Raw genomic sequence first — 24,389 nt, 5'->3', positions numbered from 1 at the left:
TTATGTAGAGCTTCTGCTAATTTCCTTGTCAGATGGACAAAGGAGTTTAGAAGCTGAAAGGAAGGGAAGAGAAACAGAACAGTTTTCTGGGGGCTTGGGGTTTTTTTGTGGTTTTGGTTTTTTTTCCCTTTTAAAAGTTTAATGTGTTGATTTCTCATTAGTGGTACTAGGGAGATACAAGTTATCAAACTTACCTGCAAGCATATTTTAAAAAAAAAATAATTTCAGTGTTTTAAAATCCATTTACTTTTGAGCAATTTTTATGGAATCATTTCAGTGTACAGAGATTTCGTACCTATATATGTAAATTCTGAATAATAATACTGGGAACATTGTTCTACTTCTGTAGTTAGGAGGTTGCTGAACACTGTTTTTTCTTGCCACTAATAATTTTTTTCTGCTTTGGGATGGCTTATCTCTCACCTTCTCTGTTTCAGGAGCCTATGGCGTTGTACTTAAATGCAGACACAAGGTAAGTGAATTACTTTGAAGTCAGAGGGAAATGTTGGTGTTTGAGTGAAGCAGTGACTTTTGATGAGAACTAGCATGTTGATGTGTATGAGACATGGCATCTGGGGTGGACTTTTTCTTGCAGTAAATTACTCAAAGCAGTTTTAATTGCAAGTTTCAGGGGAAATGGCTATATCTAGTACCGGATCTCAATTTTTTGTGTTTAATATTTCTCTGAATTAATACTTTATTAATTTCAACTTAAAGAGTTTTTTAGAAAAGAGACCCAAAAAACTATTTTGGAACATGGTTTTTCTCAAGCAGCCTAAACTACAATGCCAAAATATTTGCCAGATACTGCTGTAGAAGCACTTGGCTGTCTTGGAAGGGGCAGGGGAGAGAAAGGGGAGTCCATGAAGGATTTTGACATCTGTAGGATGATCAAATGGCTGTAAGAAAGCAGTGACTTTTTTGGTTGTTGATTTTAATTTGGAAAAGGAAGTTAAAAAGGAAAGAAAAACCACTGTTTGATACAAAAATGAAGTCTGGCAACCTGTGTACACTGTTTTAACTAGTGGGTAAATTGGATGTATCTGAACTTGCTGCTCATCAACACAGAGCTGACACAAGCAAACTACTTTGCTGTCTTTGGAGCTGCAGTGTAGTCATTTAAGAAAATAACTTCTCTGAAGCAAAACATTTCAGAATCACAGTGATCCAAGAATATATACAAGTAGTGATCCAAGAATATATACAAGTCTTTTTATGTAGTTCAGACCTTTTTTCTAGAACAAGATAGGACTGTGCAGAGGGTTTATGTTCCTATGGTGACTTTTAGCGTGTACCCACAAGGGCTTTTGCATACAGTGTATGGTTCTATCTGGTGTGTCTTACACTGTTGTACTGACTTAAAAGAAAAATAAATTGGAACTTAAGATCCTCTTCAGCTGAAGCCTTGTTGGGCTTGGGGATGTACAACAGTCAGTAGAGTGACTTAGGTAAATTGGGTCTTTGTAGATATTTATGTATGAAAATTCAGGGTGAGTAGTTTGAGAACACCTGGGTAGTGATGATACAGTTTGTACTAGGCATCTCTATTCTTTGTGGAAAGTAACCTCACCCAGACTCAAGAAGTTTCTCAGATTTCCTGCATTGCTGAGTGAAATTTAAGCTGTGCATGTCTATTCACGCTCATGCAGAAGAGTTCAGCACTCTAAAAGTATGGTATATTGGCAGGGTAATCTGTTGCCCAGGTTGCTATGAGAATACCTTGCAGCACACCAGATATCTAGAAAGAAAAGGCATTTCTTTAGCAGAGGAGGGTGTTCCAACAGCCTGTGTACGACTGCTGCCTTCCTTGTGAGCATCTAAATTTTTTTAGTAGTTGCACCATTTTTTTCTACGGCTTTGTCTTAATGGAAACAGCTGTGCTAAAGGTTTAAAACAAAGTGGTATTGCTTTAAGCTTCTAGCAGGTGGGTTTACTAAGACCTAGGGTTTCCAGTTTTTGGAGACCTAAAGAAAAAGTGAGGCGAGTTGCTGTTTTCATCTAACTGATTTATGATTCTCACAGCAAGCTGCACTGAGCTCCTGAGAGCAGATGAGTCTAGGAGCTGTCTCTTTTACAAAAAAAAGAGTAACTGTCTAAAAGTTAAATGTTGGCCTTTCCTACTTGTATAGGAATACAAAGATTAAATACACTTTTATACAGTCTGAACAGATTTACCTGGAAATGCAAGGATGTGTGGTTTGGGGTTTTTTGTTGTGTTTTTTGTGTTTTTGGGGGTTTTGGTGGTTTTTGGGGCTTTTTGTTTGTTTTCTTGTGTGTGGTTTTTGGGGTTTTTCTGGTGGTTTTTTTTTTTGTTGTTGTTGTTGTTGTTGCTTTTTGGGGTTTTTTTTTTGGTTTTTTAAGTTTTTTGCTGTTTGGCTGCTGGTGGGCATACTTTTGAATGTAGAAGTATTTATATTAATGTTTATAAATGGTGATAATATGCCAGGATCAAATTCCCAGCTATTTTAAGTCGCTATATCTCCACTGTATTGTTGAGAGGGTAAATTTTGTGTGAAATGAGGAGCCAGCCCTTAATTGCAGCAATTTTCCAACATATAATCCACTAGTGCTTCAGTAAATATGTAGCTTTTTACCTCAGTGCATTTCACTGGCATATGTATATAGATTTAAGTAGGAGAGAATGGCATAAGGAACAAATACCTTGTCATTATTATATGTGTTTTTCCTTTGGTAAAGGAACATTACCAGAAAAGCTAAACTAGCTCCTCTAGAATGACTGTGTTTACATTATTATACAGCCTGTTTTTATCCCAAATCCTTCATTGCTACTTGTGGTTTGTGCATAAAGATTATTTGTTTATCTGAGGGTTTTCTTCTGATGCTAAGCTAATACAAGTAATGTTGAAAAAAAGCAGAGATGATGCTCTGAAAAGCTTTTTCCTATTTTTTCATTTAGTCAGAGGATGTTTCCTAAGGAAATACACTGAAGTGCATTGTGTTTGAAAATACTGGAAATACATTTGATAGTTACAAACTATTTAAAAAGGCTGTCTTGGCTTGTTTGTATTTTGGCTGTTTTCTGAAAAGAGAAGCCACTTGAACAGTTCAGTAGTGTCAGAGATCATGGCTGAGGAAGAGAATCTTTGCTAATGTTTAAGACTTATCAAATGTCTGCCCTTTAAATAAAACCAGTATCCATTTTACTTTACAAAGTGGTCTTCCTGCTTCATGCAGAGTTGTTGGGCAATGATATGATAGGAAGATGCTGTGGTAAAGCCATAGGTCTCCAAAGATGGGCACATGGAGAAAGAAGCCTAAAGAAAAAAACTAAGCCAAAAGCCAGTGTGAAAAGGAAATGTTGCACTGTGAGATAATAAATTGTGTTTGTGGGAGGAACACTGGCAATTGCAGCTCCAAGTAGAGTTTATAGAGATGAGGTAAATACATCCTTAGATGCCTGAGGTGAGTGGAGAAGATGATGACGCTGGAACAGGGAGGAGGCAGGGCTCACCCCAAGCCAGGCTGGAGAGGAAGATGGGTTCATCCAAGCAGGCAGTCAAACCGTGAGAGGCATTTGGGCAGTGGCTCTCAGGCAAATGCTCTGACTCTTGGGGTGTCATGTGCAGGGCCGGGAGTTGAACTTCGGCGATTCTTGTGAGTCCCTCCCAGGACATTCTGTGACTCTATGCCTATATACATATATTTGTATGTAAAAATTGATGGTGGTTTTTAGGTTAGCCAGGTGTGCAGGAACCTGTGTGGTGATGCAGTTTCTCTAAAAGCATAGCTGAAATGAATGAAATCTCCTTGACTTCTCCATCTCTTGCAGTGTGCTGTATGCTACCAAAGGTCTTGAGCCTGGGGTATACAGTTTAATGATTTGGAAGTTTGGTGCCAGTTGTTCTTATAAGTCCAGCATCTCCTGCCTAATGAGATGGGGGTTTTTTGTCTTTTATTTTAGGAATGTGTCTGGTTGTTTTGATGGTTCTTAATAGTATGAGGCATTTTTAGGCCTTTTTCTTTGAGATAAACACCACTCAATACCCCTATTAAAAAGAAACAAAAATAAATGTTAGTTAGAATTATTTGGCACTTCAGTGCATTGAAGAATAACAAAGAATAATCTCTGGCATAGGTTTAATACTTCCAGGCAATGTCTTCTTAGCCTAATATTTAATTTTGTCTTGTTTGAGCCTTCTGTAATACTCTTGCATTACGTTCTGCTAAGTTGTTTGTCTGCCTCAGAATACATGAAAGAAATATTTGCTGACCCCTTAAAAAGAAAGGTACATTTTACTCATTAGAAAATAAAGTGAATATGCATATGTAGCAGAATCATTAACTTTTTTTTGAGTACCTCAGCCTTTCTCATGCCTTTTATTCCTGGAATCCCTATGGACCAGCAGGATCATGGTTTTCTTAGTTTTCCTTTTGAAACATCTTTTTTTGTTGTTGTTTGTTTGTTTGTTTCTACAGGTAACCCACTTCTTCACACTTCACACTATTTGCTTGTGTTTGAGCAGAGTCAGGAATTCCCTTTTTACCAATGCTGGCTAACTTAAAAAAATTTTCCCATGGACATCACTGTGTTTAGAGGAGGTGATTCTTGTAGAACAACCAGCTCTCATGGACTCCTTTGCTCTTCAGGGCTGTCTCCAAGCAGATTCTAGAACAAGGTGAAATGTGTTCTGTTGAAAGTCCAGGGCTGTATTTCTATTGTCCCTCTTTCTTAATTATTTCAGAATCTTAAATTCCACTGTCACAGTGGAGATGCTGGTCTGTTGTAATACCCATAAGAAAGGAACACAGGCTCTGTAAACTGTAATTTAAAGGGCTGCTTCTTCAGTGAGTATAACTTCACTATAATAAAGTAAAAATGGAACAGGTGATCTTACATGCCTTTAGATGCTGGGAATCTTCAGTTGTGCAGCATCAAAATGGCCTCTGATCAGAGTGCAGCATACTGTGAAGACCAGTCTGTAAGAAGGGTTTCTTCACTATTTTCATTATTCAAACTATTGCAGAATTCTTTTAAAAGAAAACTCCCGAGCAGTTCTCTTGTCAAACAGAAAGATGTCCTCAAGAGAACTTCTTGCTGCATCCCTGGAAAAAGGCAAGGCCACGCAGGTTATGTAGCTTCAGATGCTGAGTGGGAGCTGCTTGCAGGCTCCTCTGGTACAATGACCTGGCTGAGTTTGTCCTGCAGTCCAGGCAGCTGAGCCTGGGCCACCTCAGGTGAGCTCTGATGTGCATCACTAATTCCTCCTTGTACAGTGGTCTTCTGTCAGGGTGCACACACATTGCCTCTGAGGTTATCACCAGCCTTCATGTTCCTCTTGGTTCATTGATCAGTGTCAAGCAATTGCCTTCTCCATTTTCCAAAAATCTGATTGTCTCCATCATGCTGTATTACCCTAGCAGCAAATGTTGGAGTGCTCTAAGTCCTCTGTGAAAACTGGACTTTATTGTAAGGCTTCCCTTAAAAAGGCTTTATCTATTTTGCTCTCTTCATAAGGTGCTTTGAAGGAGGTGTTCCCCCTGTTGTAACCTGTGATGTTCTGTCTTCCAACCCCTTTTGACTTTTTTCTTAGCTATTTGAAAGCAAGAGTACATGCATTCAAGCCCCCTTCTCCTCTGCAAGGATGTCTTTGCCTTTGTAGGATATTTAACAGAAGATGAGCTGCATCTGTGGCAGAGCTCTGGTCACACAAGCTATTCCATTACATTTTCTGTACCCCTAAAGAGTGGTGCCATCATCTAGGATGACAGGTAGTTCAGATAATGCATATTTCTAAAACTGTGCACTCATTTCTATTTCCTCCTGGTCTTTTCTCAGAAGTTCTATGTACAGGCACCAGGAATCTCGTAACTCTGCTTTCATAGAGCAAATGAGAACTTCATACTCATAGAACATTTGGGTTTTCTCTAATATTGTCATAAAAGCAGAGTTCTGAATTTCCCAGGTGGATGTTAGAATCCCTTTTCCAACTCTTGTGACTGGTCATGTTATTAATACCTTGACACTTTAAATCTGCTAACCATTTTTATATTGTTGAGTTCCCCTTTAGTGTCAAAAAGTAAATGTACTTGTTTGTAAAAGTTGCAGGTTTTTTCAGCGTGTTGTATTTTTTCATGTATTTTCTTTAGATTTGGCTCTCAAGGTTCCTCAGCTCCCCAGCATGTGTTAAGTTAAGTACTTGGACTGAAGAATACAGTCATTGCAGTTTAACTTTCATGGTATAATCTTTTGTACTGAAATGAGTACAGCTCTTTTTTTGTCTTACTTTGGATGTGACTGATTTGACAGTAGTTCCTGTTTGGTTGATTGAGAAATTAAATGATGAGTAAATGAAAAATCTGAGTTCTCAAAATGAGACCAGATTGCTGCCTGTGTTTTTTCCCCTCATCCTCAATTTTTTTGCCTTTTTTTTTTTTTGTATGTAATTAAAAGAAATATGCTAATTTTCTCAATTAATCAAATTTGGTTTGGCTTTGTGGCAAGATTTTTGGTTTTAATCGTTGCCAGGGTAAAATCTTTGTGCAGCATACTGTTTTCTTTCAGTAATGGCAGCTTACCTATGGGAGATTATTCCATTAATGCTGTTGTTCCTTGGGCTGAAGCACCATATCACTGGTGGTTTTTTGTGCCAAAACTTGAGTGAAACACATACAACAAATGTGAGACTTTTTGGACCTTCTGGATAAATAGAATTTGCCAATATTAAATGTTTGCAGTAGTCAGAGTTGAGATCTGTCCTAAGTTTTATGTGAGGAAAATAGAGCTATTAGGCAAGTGGTAGTGCTGAGAGTCATAGTAACTCTTTAATTACCACTTGCTTCAACTTCACTATGCAACAGTGAATTACCTTTTGAATTCCTTACAGAATTCTGGTGTGAAAATTCTATTAGATAATAGAGTATTTTTTGGTGGACTTCCAAATTCTACTTCCATGGCATTTCCTTGAGTGCATCAGTGAGATGCAAGCTTGATTAGTGCTGATTCACTTCAGGCATTGCTTTCTATACATGTACGAGACATACAGTGAACATCTGTAACTGCTTCCTATGCAGGGTAGGTGTGAATCTGCTATTGGCAGTTTATATAGCTTTCATTTTTCATTGCTGCATTGTGACATTTGTCTTCACCTGAACCTCTTCCTAAGTCCTCTCAGTCCCCTGTGGCAGGGAGAAACAGATAATCAGATAGCATTATATCAATGTGGTTTTAAGAATGATTGATGTGGTTTTAAATATGATGTCAATAAAGTGCTGATTTACATTCAAGGAAGTGGAAGATTCATATGTATACTGTTAGTGCTGCAAAGTTCAGATAGTTGTGCAGAATGGAGCATAGAAACTGAACTTTCTGAGTTCCCACAGCTTGAGCAGACCACTACTAATTCAGTCTCCCCTCTCACTCCCAAGGTGGGCTATAATATTCTCTGTATAATATTGCTGCCTTTTATTTCTTTTCCTCGAAATCTTATTCCCAAATCTCTCTTGTTCTTCAATTATTTTTAAAGAGTTTTTTCATAATACATTTCTTAATAAAAACCATTAAAGCACTAATTTTGAGGAAGCCATCAGATTCTAAAATTACTTCCCCACAGTACTGAAAAAAAAATAGATCTTTGGTGTTGTCCTAATTTTCCCAAAGTCTGCGTCCTGGGATTTACTGAAGTAAACATTTGGGTTCACACTTGTAAGGCTATGTAGGATGGGGGGATGTAGTAAGGTAGTTCCAGATATTTTTTTCATTTATTTTATTGTTTTCTGTCTGTTGCTTCTGCTATATGTTGCAAAGATATGCTCTGTTCCAGACTTTTATTTAATTTGATTTTATATAAACCCTTGGTATCTCTATCAGTCACATACAATGATTTCTTTAAGAGGGCCTGGCCAGGGTTCGACAAAGTGGGCCTGAATGCATTTTTAAGTGCATTAAGTTACCAGAGGGAATGGTAAGGGAGGTTTAAGTTGGATATCAGAAGGTTCTTCACCCAGAGGCTGGCTGGGCACTGGAACAGGCTCCCCAGGGAGGTGGTCACAGCACTGAGCCTGACAGAGTTCCACAGGTATTTGAACAATGCTCTCAGGAACATGGTGTGATTCCTGGGGTGTCCTGTGCATGGCCAGGAGTTGGACTTGAGGATCCTTGTGGGTCATTTCCAGCTAAGGATATTCGATGATTTTATGAATGTTTTTGATAATAACATCAGTCACTTTGTAGCCATATCAATGGAATGATGCTGCTTTGATGTCTGCAGTTGCGCTGTGTTGTTTCCCTTTGAGTCTTTTCTGACAATCCAGACTGGTGTTTGGAAGTTCCCTTGTAGGATACTCTATTCCCTTACCCCCTCCTTTGTGCTTGTCATGTTACGAACCCTGCTCAGGTATGGATGGTATTCAGTACTAAAAATTCTCATTCCGTCCCTCCTTTGCTCCCCACGGCTACTATTTAGAAATGGAAGGTGCAGGGCAAAGAAAAGAGACAGAGCTTTCAAAGGGGAGAAATTAACTTGCTGTGGAAGGGGATACTAAACATTTTTTTCTTTTCAGATGTGTTCAGTTGGAAGCAGTACAGTGTGAGGGCGTTTGCTCTCAGTACCACAAATTAGGATGGCTTAGGTTGGCTTGTCCATTATAACATTTCACACAGTACAAAGCTGGGGTGCAGAGACACTTGATGCTGCAGAAGATCTTCAGAACAAGAAGGGTGAGGGAGACAAACAGGGAATCACCCTTGTACTTTAGTAATGGAGGTAGGTGAAAGAAGCATAGAAGCCCGAGTTAAAAATAACAAGAGTGATTCATCTTGCTTTGGAAGGATATGTAAAATGTATTACTGATGGTTTTCGATTTAAATTAAGTCAAAGACAAGCAATTTGTTGCAGTCACAGTATCTCAGATCAGTATTTCTTTTAATCAGACAGTTTCTTCCAGTTGGTCACACTAAGGGCTCTGGATAAACCAGACATGTTTTGCCCTTTTTATTTTGTTCCTTAAACAAACGGTATGTATTTTTGATACTATTTTACATAATATTTTATATGACTTACTGCTGTGGCTACTGGTGTTGCTGAGTGAAAGCTTACTGCTTATGCCACAACTAAGAACTTCGCTTGGAAGATTGCCAGTAAATAAACAAGCCCCCTAGTAGTTGCTGCAAAATCCATCTGCAAAGGGATTATATATCATTACACTTGTAATAATGCAGGAATCATATTCAGACCTGCAGCAGTGTGTTCTGTGGCTGCCCTTAATGGCTCCTAATTGCAAACAGCTTGTAGAGCTGTATCTCATTTTAAGGTCCTTGTAAGTGAAATCTTATTTTTAAGTGTGGATGTGATGAGCACCCAAAGGAAGGCTATCTGTACAAATAATTTTTTCTTGCAAAAAGTTGAAAATTTTATGCTGATAATTAAAGTTTAGGAACATGACTACAGTATTTCTGAGAAGCAATAGCAGAAGAAATTTATATAGATGAGTTTTAGAGACCTGACGTAGGGTCTTGGATCATTAGGAAAGTAGTGGTGCAAGCGAGGGAATTCATAGTTAATGCACATTATTATATGGGAGAGGGAACAGCATATGGCTAATTATAGGACTACATCTGTAGTAGTATGAACTTGGTTGAATATTGGATTACAATCTGGTCTTGTCATCAAATTGCAAATTACTGTGTAGCATAATTGATGCAAACAAAATGGTATTTCTAAATTTTAGGCTAATTGTTTTCCTGTGAGGGATTCTTGTATTTGAGTTTAAAAACTCTTGTGGAGTTTTTAAACTTTTGTAGGACACATGAGCAACTCTAAGAGCATTAGGTTGATCACTGATTTCTGGACACTCTGTGTTTAAACAAAGGCCACTAAGAGCATAACTCAAGTGTTTCAGAAGATCATTCATGCAGATTATTAAATGTACCATGGTGAAAATTAGTCTGGATCATCTGTCTGGCTTTCAGAATTATTTGTATCAAGCAAGTTGATCTAAAATTTAAATACACTAAAGTTTCTTGAACATGCCATTCACATGACTTTATTTTCTTTTTTTTTTTTTTGTGAATATAGAGTCCTTTTTTTTAAAACTCAGGAGTTCTGCAAAATGAGCTTTGATAGTGTAGGTAAAGCATTCACAATAACAGTGAAAACTTTCCTATAATTTCATTTTTTTCTGAAAACTGTAGGCTCTTCTTGGCACTGTGATTTTTCATCAGTAAAGATTACAGTGTCTTTTTAAATAGTAAGTTGACCCTCTGAATGCCCTGGTTAAAGCAATTTATATTTCCTTGATTACTCACTCCTGCGTAATTCCTAACTCACGGAATACCCTCCTAAAATATAAAACAACCTTTCTATTTTTTTTTTAATAAAAATTCTTGGAATTTGTAACTTCTTTTGAAGTATGGTGGTATTTACTTCCCATTCAAAGCCTGGATAATAATAAATGGGGAAAAAGGAAAGTAGTTCCCTTTTATACCATTACAGCCGTTCAAATTTGTACAATTTTTTTAATTTTTGTGCAGAGGACCTAATAATTGTACTTATAATGTGAGGCTTGATCATAGCTAAAAGCCTAAGTAAGGGACTAGACAAACCTAGCATCAGAGTTTGGTAATCAAGAAATTTTGGATACAGTGGGAAGGCAGGCTGAGGCTTGAATAAAGGCCACTTTTGCTAGGACTGCTTTGTGCTCTTTTTTGAACCAACAGCAGTTGTTAAACATTTGCAGAGAACTAGAGTCATTCTTTATGAGATCTATGCCTTATACACATACTACAATTCTGAAACTCTTCAAAACACATACTTCTTTTTGCTGTGTGTAGCTGCACCTGCACAATAAAGCTTGATGACTTTGCTGCTTGCTTTTTTTCAAGAATTGTCCAATTGCATGCTAGCTTCTCATTTTCTAAAGTATATCTATTTATGCTTTTCTTATTTAAGATAAAAAATAAAACATTAACTGGATTTATAAAGTATTTGCATTTTTACTATCCCTGATTCATTTTTGTTTAAATTGCTAAATTAGATCAATCTTTATGCAAATCCCTTTTAAGCCCTGACACTGTAGAACATAATGGCTTTACTTTGCCCATTATGAGAAATCACACACTTGATGAATTTTATTTTCACTTTTTCAGATGTGTAGCAAAGTGAGGATTTGTTTCTGAACAGAACAGGTAACTTTTTTGGAAACAGATACCAACATTGCTCTTGAATTTTATAGTTGCTTGCACCTTAAAAGCTTTGATAAGGCATCTTCTGTATCTTCCTCCATGTGAAGACTAATTTCTGTACAGTACTGGGTGTAGAAAGATCAGTATAATGAATTTCAGTGTCAGTCTTGCATAAAGGGAGTATTTGCAGGTCTTGAAGGGAAATGATTGTACTCATGGATGCCCATTTCTTCATGGTTTCATTCACTTTTACCCTTGTACCCACATGCTTAGAAGTATAAATGGACGTGTGTGTGCTCGAGAGAGGTGTCTGATTTGGGAAGTATCTCCAGCATGCAGGATGGAGGACAAGGGTAAGGAGCTTTCATGTCCCCACTACATCTCTAAAGTTCCTCTGGGTGGTGATGACAAGCTAGTTCTTACATCTCTTGTGTATATAAAATGTTTAGATGTTGTCTGTTGTTATGGGATAGCCCTTAGCTTCAGTCTTGCTTTCTTCAACTTCTGTGGGTCTGTTTTCTGCTTTAGCTTGTTTGGAGTTTGTCTTTGACAAGTATGTCATAATGCTTGATGGGCTAACAGAAGATGAGCTCATATATATTATAAGCTGCAACCTTGTGGCCATCCTCCTGTTGGGGGATGCATGGTCTGCTTGTGAATCAGCTGTGCTGCAACCTTCTGGGCTTGGCATAATGTTTTGCTCATTTTTATTTTTGAAGCACCATCCCATGAACAATATTCTTGATTATCAACAGTGTTTTTTCTTGAAACCTTGTGCAGTTTTTTCTCAGTGCTTCCCTCAATATCCTATTCATACCAGATCTATGACACGCTCCTGCAGCAGAAACAAGATGCCTATATTCTCTGGAAGGGTGGTTGTTCTTTTTTCAGGTTTTGGCATAGAATTGTGCTGCCTTATTAAACAGCTCTCTGAATCTTTCAGTCCAGAAAGAATCCTTACAGCACTGAGAACTCCTTCCCAAATGCATATTATGAAGCATATTTTTCATACAGTTCTAAGAACAAAGATTACCAGAGATTCCAGTGTGCTGAAAATTGTTTGCAAAACAGTTTTCTTAGACTTAACTTTGGCTGAACTGGGTTATCATCATTATCGATTTTCCTTTAGGTTATAGATGGACTTTTAAAGAAATGTAGTTTTGAGGTATGACAGAGATAGGTGATATTTTTAAGTGTGATAATGCACTGAGATGTGGAAAGATGAAATTCTGTAGGACTTAAAAAACTTGACTGGTTCCACCTACCTCTTCTTTTGACAGTATGCATCTTGACCAGGAGGCAAGCTATCTTCTTGAAATCAATTAACATTTCCAACAGAGATAGAGTAATGCCATGTTTATGCACAGAAATATGTTGCAGGCAATGCCATCTGCAGAGCAGAGCTGACTAGCTGCTGCTTCTGCAGGATCAAGTTTTCTGTGACTGTTTGTGTGAAAAACTCATCCAAGTGGTGCCTACCATTTTTTCTCCCTCAAAGCATCAGCTAGTGAGGAATGGTGTTAAGAAACATACAAGATAGTGTCCGATGGGCTTGCACCCTGGGCTCTGAACCTGTTCTAAACCTTCTTCCACTGTTGTGTTCCACTGCTTACTGTTCCTACTTCCTGCTAGAAATGTTGTTGCAGTGCTGAGGAATTATTTGGGGAGCAAAAGCGAATTAGTAGGAGCTTCCCCATTGTCTTTTAGAAAGGCTAAACATCAGCTAAACAACATCCATCCATGGGCTCTAGCAGGTTTAAAAAAATAAAAAGTGAGGGAGTGGCATTTCTCCTCAGAAATTCTGGGGTGTAGTTCCCCCTTCATCCATATTCCTCAGATAACATAAAAGAGAAGGCAGAGTAGATGTCTAGATGATGGCAGGATCAGAGAAGCAAATCAAGGATGATCAGCCTGTCTATAGTATTCTTGATTTCTATTTAGTAGGGTTCTCAATGAAATGGATAATGTTTTAAATATATTGTTGTAGGTGAGCTTCTGTTCCTTTACCAGGATCCTTCCCATTACACGTGCACACGTACAGAGCTGTGCACAGCTGTGCATACACACACACACACACACACACATTTGTTTAATTAATGAGTTACAGCATAGTGGTCTCTTCTGGTCAGTTTTAGAAAATGCTACTAACCTGTTCCTTCTGTAGCTTCTGCAAAGGTTTTTTGTATGTCCTGGTTAGCACACTGTTGCACTTTTCATTTTTTTGGATGTAAGGAAAACTAAACACTTGTGTCTCAGTATAAAATATGAATGGCAATAAATCTCTTCTTTTATCAAAATAAATAGCAGGCATGTACAAGGCTTTAACGAAAATATGAATAAAAATTTCAGAGCCCAAGTCTTGTGATTATATTTTCTCAGCTTTCCCTTGTCTCTTCATCTCAAGATTGTGTTTCAGGAACTTTCTGAAAATTTATCGTTATTGCTAAAGTGTCTTGTGTTTTTTCCTAAATATGTTTGTGTGAACGACAATCTTTTAGCACTTCTGAGCTATTAAAAGAAAAATGGAAATGAAAGCTCTGTTTAGTTTTATAGCTCTGTATCTACAGTAAACAATAAGACCTAGAATTTTGCAGTGGAAGAACATGCCCTTCCTGAACAGATCTGGCTAGGAATCAAATTATGAGGGCATATTTTATTCTTGCAAAGAACAAATATGTGGAAAGATAAAAGTAAAGGAATAATTAGATATAGGGATCTCTTATCTATGGATTTGTTTGAGGTTTTTCTCTTGATTTTTGGACTGGGATAGCTTAACAATTAACGTTCTTCAAGGCCACCTTTTTATTTTTTGAAGAGGTGGTGATAATTGACTATTCAAACAGTACTACCTGAATGAAAGCTGTGTGATGAAACAAATTCTTTTTTTTTTCTTTTCTGTGAAGATTTCAACTGCATTTACAGTAACCAGTTTACTCATTTGCTAACTTTTAATTTATTGCTACGCGTCCAGAGCTCTTGCTATATAATCTTATACTGCAAAAACAAAATCACACCCAGAATCATGTTATGATGAAACTAAGTCAGATTTAGCACATTGAAGCACAAATGTTAGTCAACAAAACTGCTGTTAGAACTATTGTTTACTCGTTATACCACCAGAAGGCTTGCTACTATATCAGTTTACAAAGGACAGAAGGCACCCTTCCTCTGAGGACGCTTTGTTTTCCAAATCTGCATCTAGTTTAGACCTAGTGCTGCAGTGAAGCTCCAAGCTTACTTGTACAGGTTTAGCTTTTGGATTTTTGTAGTAATCTTAAATCAAATCTGAAGTAGGAACCTGTTACAGAACATTCATGAGAAGTTTTGCTAAGTAAAAGGTTCAAAACCTTTACTCCACAAAGAATCTTAAAGCTTTTCCAATTGTTACTTTTTCTTTCACCTCTGTTTAAGTGAATTTGTATAGTGCCTTGGAACTGAGAGAAATGTGGCTCTAGGAGGTCAATATACGACATACATTCTAAATTCAAAATTTTCTTATGAAAACCTCTTATGTTAAATATTTGAGCTCTTGCTCAAGGATCTGATCTAAAGCATTCCTCTGGAAGCTTAATGTAAAGAGAAAAGCTACTTCTAATGGGGCCTTATTTGCAAGTTGTTTAAAGCTTTATTGATCTCAGGTAGTACCTTTAATTATACCAGAGAAAGGAAATGCAAGGCTCATAGCAGGGATATTTATAGCTTCATGAAGATCCTCACCAGTGAACATATACTTTATCCTCTAATATGCAGGTGAAAGAAGAAGGATGAGCTTCAGAAATTCTGGTCTTGCTGCTAGTTATGCCAGATTGCTTTGTGGGATGTGAGAATTGACGCTGCAGTTACGTTGGCAATGGAGATGTTCTTACTTCAGTAACACAGTTTGGAATACTTTGTGTTTCCAGCATGTTAATTACAAGTACAATCCAATGAACTGTGATGATCTGAATGTAGCAATGCAACTCCAAGAATAATGATCCAGAAAGTAATATCCCTGAGGTTACTAGTCTTGATAAGATTTGGAAATGTACCTTAAAAACATGTGAATGCATGTAAGTTTGTGCATGCAAAAATAAAACATACAGACAGAAGGGCTGCAAAGTTAAGTAACTTGGGTGGAATTAATCTCACCCACTGTTTCAGTGCTTAGGTCTTGCATAACCAATCTTCCTCATTTATATAAGTTGAGAGAGTCCAAAATCCGAAAAGCAGCTCTTACCATCTGGAAATTATTAAAACCAGTAACCTTCTGGCCAGATCTCTCCCTCCCCTGCTTTTACTAACTGTGGGGAAAGCCGTGACAATTCACATAGAATCTAATGCTTAGCTGGCTAAAGCTAAATGGGATAGGCTCTACCTTAGGAAATATTTGGCATTTTATGTAGATTCATTGAGTCTTTTAAAACACAGAATATAATTGTTCCCAGTTTAATTTAGCCTTGGAGGTTGCTGTTTCTATTTTAGGCCTGGAGAAGGGCTTGAGTTTCTTTTGCATACACCAGTATTTCTAATGAAAGAATGCTACCTTTTCCCCTCAAATACTGCCTTGCTTATAGATACTGTGATGAACTTACTTTTTTTTTCCCCCCACAATTTTCTAGACTTCTCAAATACAAAATTCATCATGGAACACCATATGGATACCCACGCAGTTGTCACACAGCTGTCAGCTTCTAGTATTTGAGATGGCATAGCTAGTAACCTGTTGCCTTCATCCCCCGTGCATACCAGAACACTGTGGAATGAGATTCATCTGTGGTTTTAGTGGGTTTGCAGCTATTTCTGAATTCTCACCGTTCCTCTGCTTTCAGTTAAATTGGGTTCCACTAAAATTTTAATGTTCACAGATTCATTTATTTGTTATGCTGGTTTTAGCACTAACTTCTCAGTCGAGGTGCCTTACCCCAGTTCTCTTTTCCAATCTGTTCTCAGACTGCATTTGTCTGACTTCTTTTCCCAGTTTCTTTAGCCCATATATTCCCTGGCCCTTAGCTCTTCACTCTGCACTTTTTTATCCTCTCTCCCCACATAGTGTTTCCAGTATTTGTGATAATAAACTTGGTGAGATCACAACACTTTTCCTTCCCCTTTTTCCAAGAAGTATTTGTTTGTCATGCTTGGCCAGACTTTCACAGTGAACTTTAATTCTGTGTGGTTATCCTTTTTTTTTTCTCCCAGCTCAAAAGTACATGTGTTGTGTGTAAGATGTAACAGGGCAACATATTAGTCTCAGTGGTAGAGGCAGTTTTTGCTAGAAGAGCTTTTTTTAGTCTTCCCAGAATTTCTGTGGTGTTCAGGCTTTTTCCCCCTTATTGAAATATAAGGGAAGATATACTGATCTGGCCACAACTTTTCAGATGCTGAAAAAACTGTCTGAAATAAGTCCACAAACTCTCTTTCTTCATTTAGCTCCTAAGTTGAAATTTCATCTGCAGAAAATGCTATTTTTATGAAAGCTTAGCTGCCATTTCTTCTTCATCTGTTAGTAGTAGCAGCAGAAATCTTCCTTGGATGCAGATTCCTTTATTTCCACATGTATGGTTGGCTTCTCAAGTTAACTAAATTACCATGCAACTTGTGTAGATGCATTCCTCCTGTTCCTCTGACCTCTGCAGCAGTGATCAGGAGGTGTTTGGGGTATGAATTTTGCCTGCTGTCTTTCTTTTAAGCAGTTTAGAATAAATTTTAATCTTAATGCTATTCTATGAAGAAGAGAACATCTCTAAAAGGAATGCCCTTTTAGATCCTTCGCTGAGAAAAACTGCAGTTTTCTTAGACGGCAAGAATTTCTCTCTTATTTTCCAGAGAGTGCACTGTCTGTATAATCCCAGACAAGAAAAGCCTTTTTTTTCTCTGCAAACCTAAATGTAAAAACTTTGAGAAGAAATTAGGGTCTCCACTTAATTGCCCATCAATATACAGACTGGAAAAAACTTCTAAAATCTAATTTGCTTTGGTATGAGCGTAATGTCAACAAAAATATTTCTTTATGAAAAAGACCTAGAGAGCAAAAAGATGTCTTGTAAATGCCAAAAAATCATTACAGCAGAGGAGGGTATTGTTTTCTTTCTGTAATACTGTTGTCTAATGTGAACTGAAGCTTAAAATACAAGTGTCACTTCCTGTTCAAATTTATCATTCCCTGGAGAACAACACAAAAAATATTCTCATTAAAGATCTGGAATAAGTGAAAGGGAATGACAGATTGCTAGGGTTAATGCAGACATCTGTGAAATGTTCCATAGCCAAACCTAACAATGAGCTGACACCAAAATACCAACAGTGATGGTTACATTAGGTAATACCTTTCACATACCAAATTGCATGAAGAAGACAGGGTTACATAGTTGCACTAATTTGTGCACCCAAAATGTGAGGAGGAAAAGTTTTCAGTTTAAAACTTTATTTTTAATTGGGGGCGCTAAACCTAAGAGTTGAGTTCTAGACAGGAAGACCATTGTGGCTTAGGCTTTCCCCCAGATGTGGAGTGCTTACCATTACTAACTAATTAATATTTTAAAACTAAAAATAACCTCTACCTTGCCTCTTGCATTTGCTCCAGAACAGATCTGGAATGGCTGCTTGGTATCTGAATAGGAAATTGCCACCTCTGGTTCTTTAAGGCCCATTGCAGAATACAGAGGAGTTGTTGCTCCCATTTGCACTTGAGGGTTGTAAAAGTTAGGGCAAACCTTGTCTCTCCTTGTGCAGCGTGGAAATGACAGCAGCTGCTGCTGTGTTTAGGTGTTTTTCCTTCAGCACTGAGAGCCAGTTTTATTCTGAGATAGTGTTAAGCCAAGTTAACTAAGTTTGAGAAATCCTGTTGTAGCTTGCACACTAAAACAAAAATTTAGTTGGTATATAAAAATTGTTAACATAGAATTAATAGTGGTACTTTATGGTGGATGGATGGATGAATGCAGACATTTCAGAAAAGATGGGCTCGAGAGAAAGGGGAATGAAGTTTCCCTTTGTGGGAAAGAGTGTCTCAGATGTATGGTGGTATTTTCTGGGATAGTGTGATGGCCCACTCTTAAGGGAAAAGTGGGTCATAGCAGATGGATGATAGTGTGGTTGAGACCCTGTGGTTCAGAGTTAGAGATGAGACCAGAAACTGTGGCATTATTTTGGGTCTTCGCTGTAGACCACCTGACCAAGGTGAAAATATGGGCAAAGCCTTCTTTATGCAGCTGATGATGTTTCTGAAGCACTTGTTTTTCAGGGGGGGAACTCTGACCCTTGTTTTCAGGGGGGGGCTTGAACTTCCCTGGTGTTTCCTCAACAGGCAGTGTGATGGGATGTAAGCAGTCCCTGAGATTTCTGAAGGGTATCAGGGAAATTTCTTGATGCAGGTGTTGGAAAGACCAGCCAGATTATTAGAATAATTGGCTGCAGTATTTGCATAATAGCAGAGCTCAAGACCATGAGTACATTGAGGAGAAAATGTTAAAAAGTACAGACCTTGAACAGAGAGTATTCAAAAAACTGATAGGTGGAGATTTCAAGGGAGGCAGCTCTGAAAGGCCTCTCTGACATTCCCATGTGAGTGTTGTAGATACCTCAGCAATCTTAAATGCTTCTAGATGCCCATGTTTTGGCTACTGAATCATGACTGGAGTGAGTGATCAATGTTCAGCTCTTAGAAGTTTGAACACACAATTCACATACAGGGATCTGAATATGGATGTCTTAATCTGAAACTGAATTTCATCTGAAGAGTTTCAGCCTCAGGAACCTGCTTGACAAGTTTGCCTTTGGTTCACAGTAGGTCTTGTTTTACAGTTTAAAGAAAATGCCTGCCAGATTGTTGATGAGAAAAAAGACAAGCTCCAAAAATTTAAAATGTGGAAGTACCAGATAAAAACTAAATTGTATCCACTGCAGAAATAAAGATTTCAAAACTAAAGCTTGAGATGTGATAAGCTTCAGAATTTCAGCCAGTCATGCTGAAACTATTTTGAGTCTGAGACTTAGGATAATAACACTGAGGACTTTGGCAATGATATATTTTTTTAATGACCAACCAACCAAAGTAACTATTTTCTAATAAGTTCTACCAACTCTTGATTTACAAGGTGCCCAGGAAAAGAGCATTGCATTAAAATGACAAAAAAAATTAGGAAATATAATGTAATTATAAATGTCTTGTTGACCTCTGAATCTATGGAGTCAGTGATATCTTAAAGGAAGCCATGAAGGTAGTACAGTTTGCCTTACTGCATTTTCTACTTTGTTATCACTTGTATTACAAGTGTCCAGATTATGCTATAAAAAGTAATTAAATAATGCTGGTATCTCCCAATGCAGTATTATGCTATTTATAAATAGCTTTCATTTTCACAATTTCCAGTGTTAACAGACCAAAAAAAAAAAAAAAAAAAACAAAACAAAACATCCCAAACAAATAGAACTGGAAGAAGACTGAGGTTTGAAACTGAAATTACTATTACTGACATTTCTGCATTGGAAGAATTTTATAGACATGTACTGAATTTGGTTTCTGTTTTACATCCATGGTTATTAAAAAATACTCTCAAATTGTAAAATTATATGGATTAGTGCTACAAAAGAACGAAATGAAACACAGATTATTTTTAAAATTGCTAAAATAGTACTATTTTATCATGAAAAGCTAGAATAGCTACATTTATAGTGTTTAAAGCTGGTTTTTATTCCAGATCCTTTTCATTACATTATTGTACATGTTCTTTGGAGATGCATATTTACTTTCTTGCTTGGAGAAAATTGTGAATGAATATGAAAAATCCACTTGGAAAAATGGAAGTTCTGATGCTAACCACTATCATCAGCCCAACAGCTGGTAGAAAATACTGAGTGGGTTCACTTTCTTTGAAGTGTTCTTTTCAGGGTAGCATGTACACCCTAAATTAGTAGACTGCAAGTTCTTGAAGAATGTAAAATGAATGCTTTTTAGTGCACTCCCTAGGATTCAGGTGTGCCTCTTCACAACTGCTCAAAGCAGAATCAGCTACAGCACGTTGCTCCAAATCTCATCCTGGTGGATTTTGGATGCCTTGAAGGCTATGCTGAATGTCCCTAGAAATGGGGACATTCAAAATCAGCGGAAGTGCCATCCAGCCCCAGCTGTCCTCTGAGCCTGTAAACTTCCTGCAGTCTGGAGAGCCCCTGGCATCAGCACCATTGTCACTCGAGCCTGCCACTGGGGCTGGAGCCCCAGTCTGGGAGTCCATGGACACAGATGGGACACTCATTTCGCTTGTGGATTCATCTGATAATTGGATGAGAAAAGCCTGCTGTTTATGACTCCCTTATACTACACTTGATTTAAAACAAGTAAGGCTGGTAATGGAAGCATTTGCTCATGACATCTGAGCAAACAGTAAAGTTGTTGCAAGTTTTTCTGAAGGACATACATAAAGAAATCAGAAAATGTTTCAATCTTTGTAATTTTTTTTTTTCTTAAATCTCTTTCCATCATTACCTGCACTTGCTGGTAATTTCCTGTCAAACTTGTATCTCAGGGTTCTGGCCTTCTCTTGTGCTTCTTTCCCCAGTGGAATAGCTGAAGTTATATGGCTATTCCCCTTGAAATCTTTTAGAGTGGTTTAAGCTTTCCTTGGTCCTCTTGTTCTTCCACAGGAGACAGTGTGACCATCTTCCCTAAAGTAGCACATCAAATATAGAGCTCTTTGTTCCATTAGGAGTCTTCCCCTGCACTTAGATGGTTAGTAAATAACATTCTGCTTTCAAGAGATAAAAAATTGATTTGTGGTGATTCACTCTAGGTGCTTCTTCTCAAGTAAGCTCTAACATATATGTGTTGGAAAAATTCTAAGCAATTTTCCAGTAAATAAAGGCATTGTGATAACTCAGACGTACTCTTCTGTCATTATTTATGAAAGACTCTGTCTCTTCCTAAAAATAAATCGGACTTTTAGATTAGAAAGTAATTTCCTGGAACTTCTCCCATGCTAAGAATTATATTTGCTTAGATAAACCAGGTGTGAGGGGTTTCGCTGATAAACAGAAGAATTGCACTTTTCTCAAGGGAGAAACAGAAGGTTGAAACAGTGAAGCATCTCTTGAGGGAAGTTCTCTAAAGTTTTTTAGGTGTAGAAGAACTGTGACTTCTTATTGTCAAACTGTTTGAAAAAAGAAATTGCATCATCTTGCACATCTTTCCCTCTAGAGAATATTTTAAGGTACTCCACTAGATTTTGAAAGTTATTGCCAGCAAAATTGCCATCATGTAAGATCAGAAGTGTTGAGACAGCAGGAAGTTGTGTTCCAGTCTAAAGGTGGTGGTGGTTTAAGGCAGAATAGAGATGGAGTCAGGACAGTGTCTGGGCAGTGATTTAAGGACCTGGCATAATTGCAGGTAATGGTGCCTGTGACCTCTCAGAATATTCATTTCTTGGCTTAGTTTAAAAACTTTTGTAATTTCAAATGTCACATTTGAGGTACATTGATCTGACTAAAATGCTAATATTTTCTTGTTTTGAGAGTAAATTTGAAAAAAATATTTGTTTGTTTGTTTTTTATTTTAAGCTTCATTTTAACCAACTGATGAAAAAAACCATCTTGTAATGGTTTTCTGGGCTTTTGTTGCCTTGTGGCTAACTGCTTAATATTCTGTGATTTTGCAAAATCAAGATTATTGAAAAATCTGTCTACATACTTTAATGTTGTAGAACATATTATGCAATGTTTCTGCAAGTCAGAGTAAAATTGTACTACTTTGTTCTGAAAAGACATTAGCCATTGGATATGTTTAGCTGAATTTTGTTCTTTTTTTTTTTAATGTGTGTTTTTGTTGTGGCAAACTAAATTGTACAAATGTGATAATGGATCGGTGAGGATCAAACCGGTTATTGCTCACTTCTAAATAATTTTTCTGAAATGTGAATGCTCTCTTGTGATTAGAGAATACAATTGATTTAACTTTTTCTGACAGAAGTTGATTTTGGGCCTAAACACCCTCACACTTGTACAGATGGAAATGATGAGCCAACCACAGAACTTGCCATATCATACTCTGTTGTTTCACTTAATGCACCAGTGTAAAATCCTGACGTGATGTACTAACCAGGGCTTGAGCAGCACCACCTGAGAAAGGGCAGCAATGTGCTGCTTGTGCATGGGATGCTCTCAGCATTGACTGCTGCCATCTCTGCTCACATTTGTTGATATTTATAAACATTTGTTCTTTCAGTTGCTTAAAAAATCCATGCTTGAGAAATTCTTCCACTCATACCGGGTGAGGCAGTCAAATTGGGGTGAACCAATGTAACTTTCAGAAGGTCAGAGTCTTACCTGTTTTTCGACAGCCTTGTTGTGTACCTGTGCTGTGTGTCATATTTTCCATGATTTGCAAAAGTAAAAGGAAGAAAAGTCCTTACAGAAACTTTGAAATAAAATAGGGACAAGCATTTAAAGAGATTTCTTTTTTTTTTTGTAACATGACATTTTCAAGAACAGAATATGCTTTCTCTTTCCAGACAATAATGGTTGTAGTTCTAAGATCTTGATTTATGTGAAGCAGCATCTTTTTCCTTGAATACTCCCATCTAGGATCTTTCAAGAAAACAACAGAGATACATTACTCTGCTGTTCTGACACTTGTGTCTTGTGCTATATATAATTACATATAATTAGAGCGACTTCTGTCATACAAATTTTGTAGAGACAGTGGAAAAATAGGGGACCTCTGTCCTTTAAATGAGATAAAATTAAATGGTTTTGAATTAGTTTGATAGTGATGACAGGAAACACCAGCTATGACAATCTTCCGAGGAAACCTTGGAGAGAAACTTGTGGGTGGCAAGGAGCACAACAGTGAAAATGCTCAGCTCTCCTAGCCATATTCTGTGATTAAAGGGGCAGATAGTGAGGCTTGTTTTTTCTCCAGAGGCAATTCCCACTCATATTTCGAGGTATAGGAAAGGACTGAGCCCTAATATGAAGTGATTCCTCTCTCCAGGGCTGGAGGTTCCCTTTTCCCATGAGCAGGTACCTTCTTCCTCCTCTCTATCACTATATTTATATGTGAAGAAAACTGAACAGAAATTTTTGTCTTAGCCTTATTAAAAGACATTTGCAGGTTTGTACTTGAAGAGACATATTTTGCCCCATTTTAGACACATGTAATCATGTAGTCTGAATAACCAGTTCCTGTACGTCCTTAACTTTTACACAAAGTCTTTTCAGTAATATTAATCTCTTGTTGTATGTTTAATTTTAACACTGTTCTTCCTATAGTTTTATAACACAGAATGTTTATAATATGCATGCTCAATAATCAGAGGTAACTGCCAGTGTTTAGAGAGATTTGACTTCTCTGTTTGCAAATTTGCTGTTGTTGTAAACTCAAATATTGAGGCCATATTATTTTTATTAGAACATGGTAATGAGGTGCTTAGTAATAGATGTAGCTGAGTGAAGCAAAATTACTAAGCTAAGCAAACTCAAATTTTCCTTCGTGATATAAGCCGGTAGTAGTAAGTAATAGAGATCAGAAAGGATTATATTAGTTTTTTCTTTCTTTGGCATTCATTGAAATGAAACATGGAATCAACTAGTACCAGCTTATCTACCTAGGTGATACATTGAATTGTCAATGACAGTTTTCATGCTAGGAGTTGGATACTGAGCTGTTGTACAAGTAGGTTTCCACAATCAGTCTGAACATTGTTTTCAGTACTGTTCTGTTTCATAGTACAATCTTGAACACCCCTTGAAATTAAAAAAACCCCAGATTTTAGTGAATGGCAATTCTATTTTGGAGAATTCCAATTTAGCCTGTTTTTGAAGGGCAGAAAACCAGATCCACAAAAGAACTCAGATCTCCAAAATGTCTTTTAAGTAGACATTTCAGTAAAAAAGTCTAAATTCAATCTCTCAAGAACCTTTCAGATTTGCCCAGAAGTCTGAATTATCACTATTGAATTTCTTGCTTCCTCTTCATTCCTCTGCTTTTCTTTGTGTCCCCTGTTCTGTCCATCTTCTCAGGGCTCAGCAGTGTGGTGTCTGTTTGCTTTGCACCAAGTGCCTGTCAGTATTGAAACTTCAGGTTTGGCCTGTGTCTGACCAGCATGTCTCTCCTAATCCAGGAAGGGTATTTTTGCCACCTCTATTATATGCCTGCTATATTCATCCATATACAAAATTTATTCCATGTTTTCAATTCTGTGTTAGCTTATGTTAAGGAAAATTATGTGCAATGGCTGATTCTGTTGCGCAGTTTACATATGCTGCTGACCTGCAATATTGT

At 37.4% G+C, this 24,389-nt stretch overlaps 1 protein-coding gene across 1 annotated transcript in view; it reads left to right on the top strand.

Moving 5' to 3' along the window:
* The window catches only part of CDKL5 (cyclin dependent kinase like 5), a gene marked incomplete at both ends in the record, with an annotated part of 75,180 nt that overhangs the window by 161 nt on the left and 50,630 nt on the right, over positions 1–24,389 (top strand). Inside the window, 1 exon segment of the mRNA XM_084225337.1 lies at positions 438–472. Within this exon segment, the coding sequence (XP_084081463.1) occupies positions 438–472 (35 nt within the window).

The sequence above is a fragment of the Fringilla coelebs genome (genome assembly GCF_963513975.1).
Source record: "Fringilla coelebs genome assembly, chromosome: 2".
In the NCBI taxonomy this organism is placed as follows: Eukaryota; Metazoa; Chordata; class Aves; order Passeriformes; family Fringillidae; genus Fringilla; species Fringilla coelebs.
The sequence above is the reverse complement of the archived record's forward strand: the minus strand, read 5'-3'. Positions and strand labels throughout refer to the sequence as shown.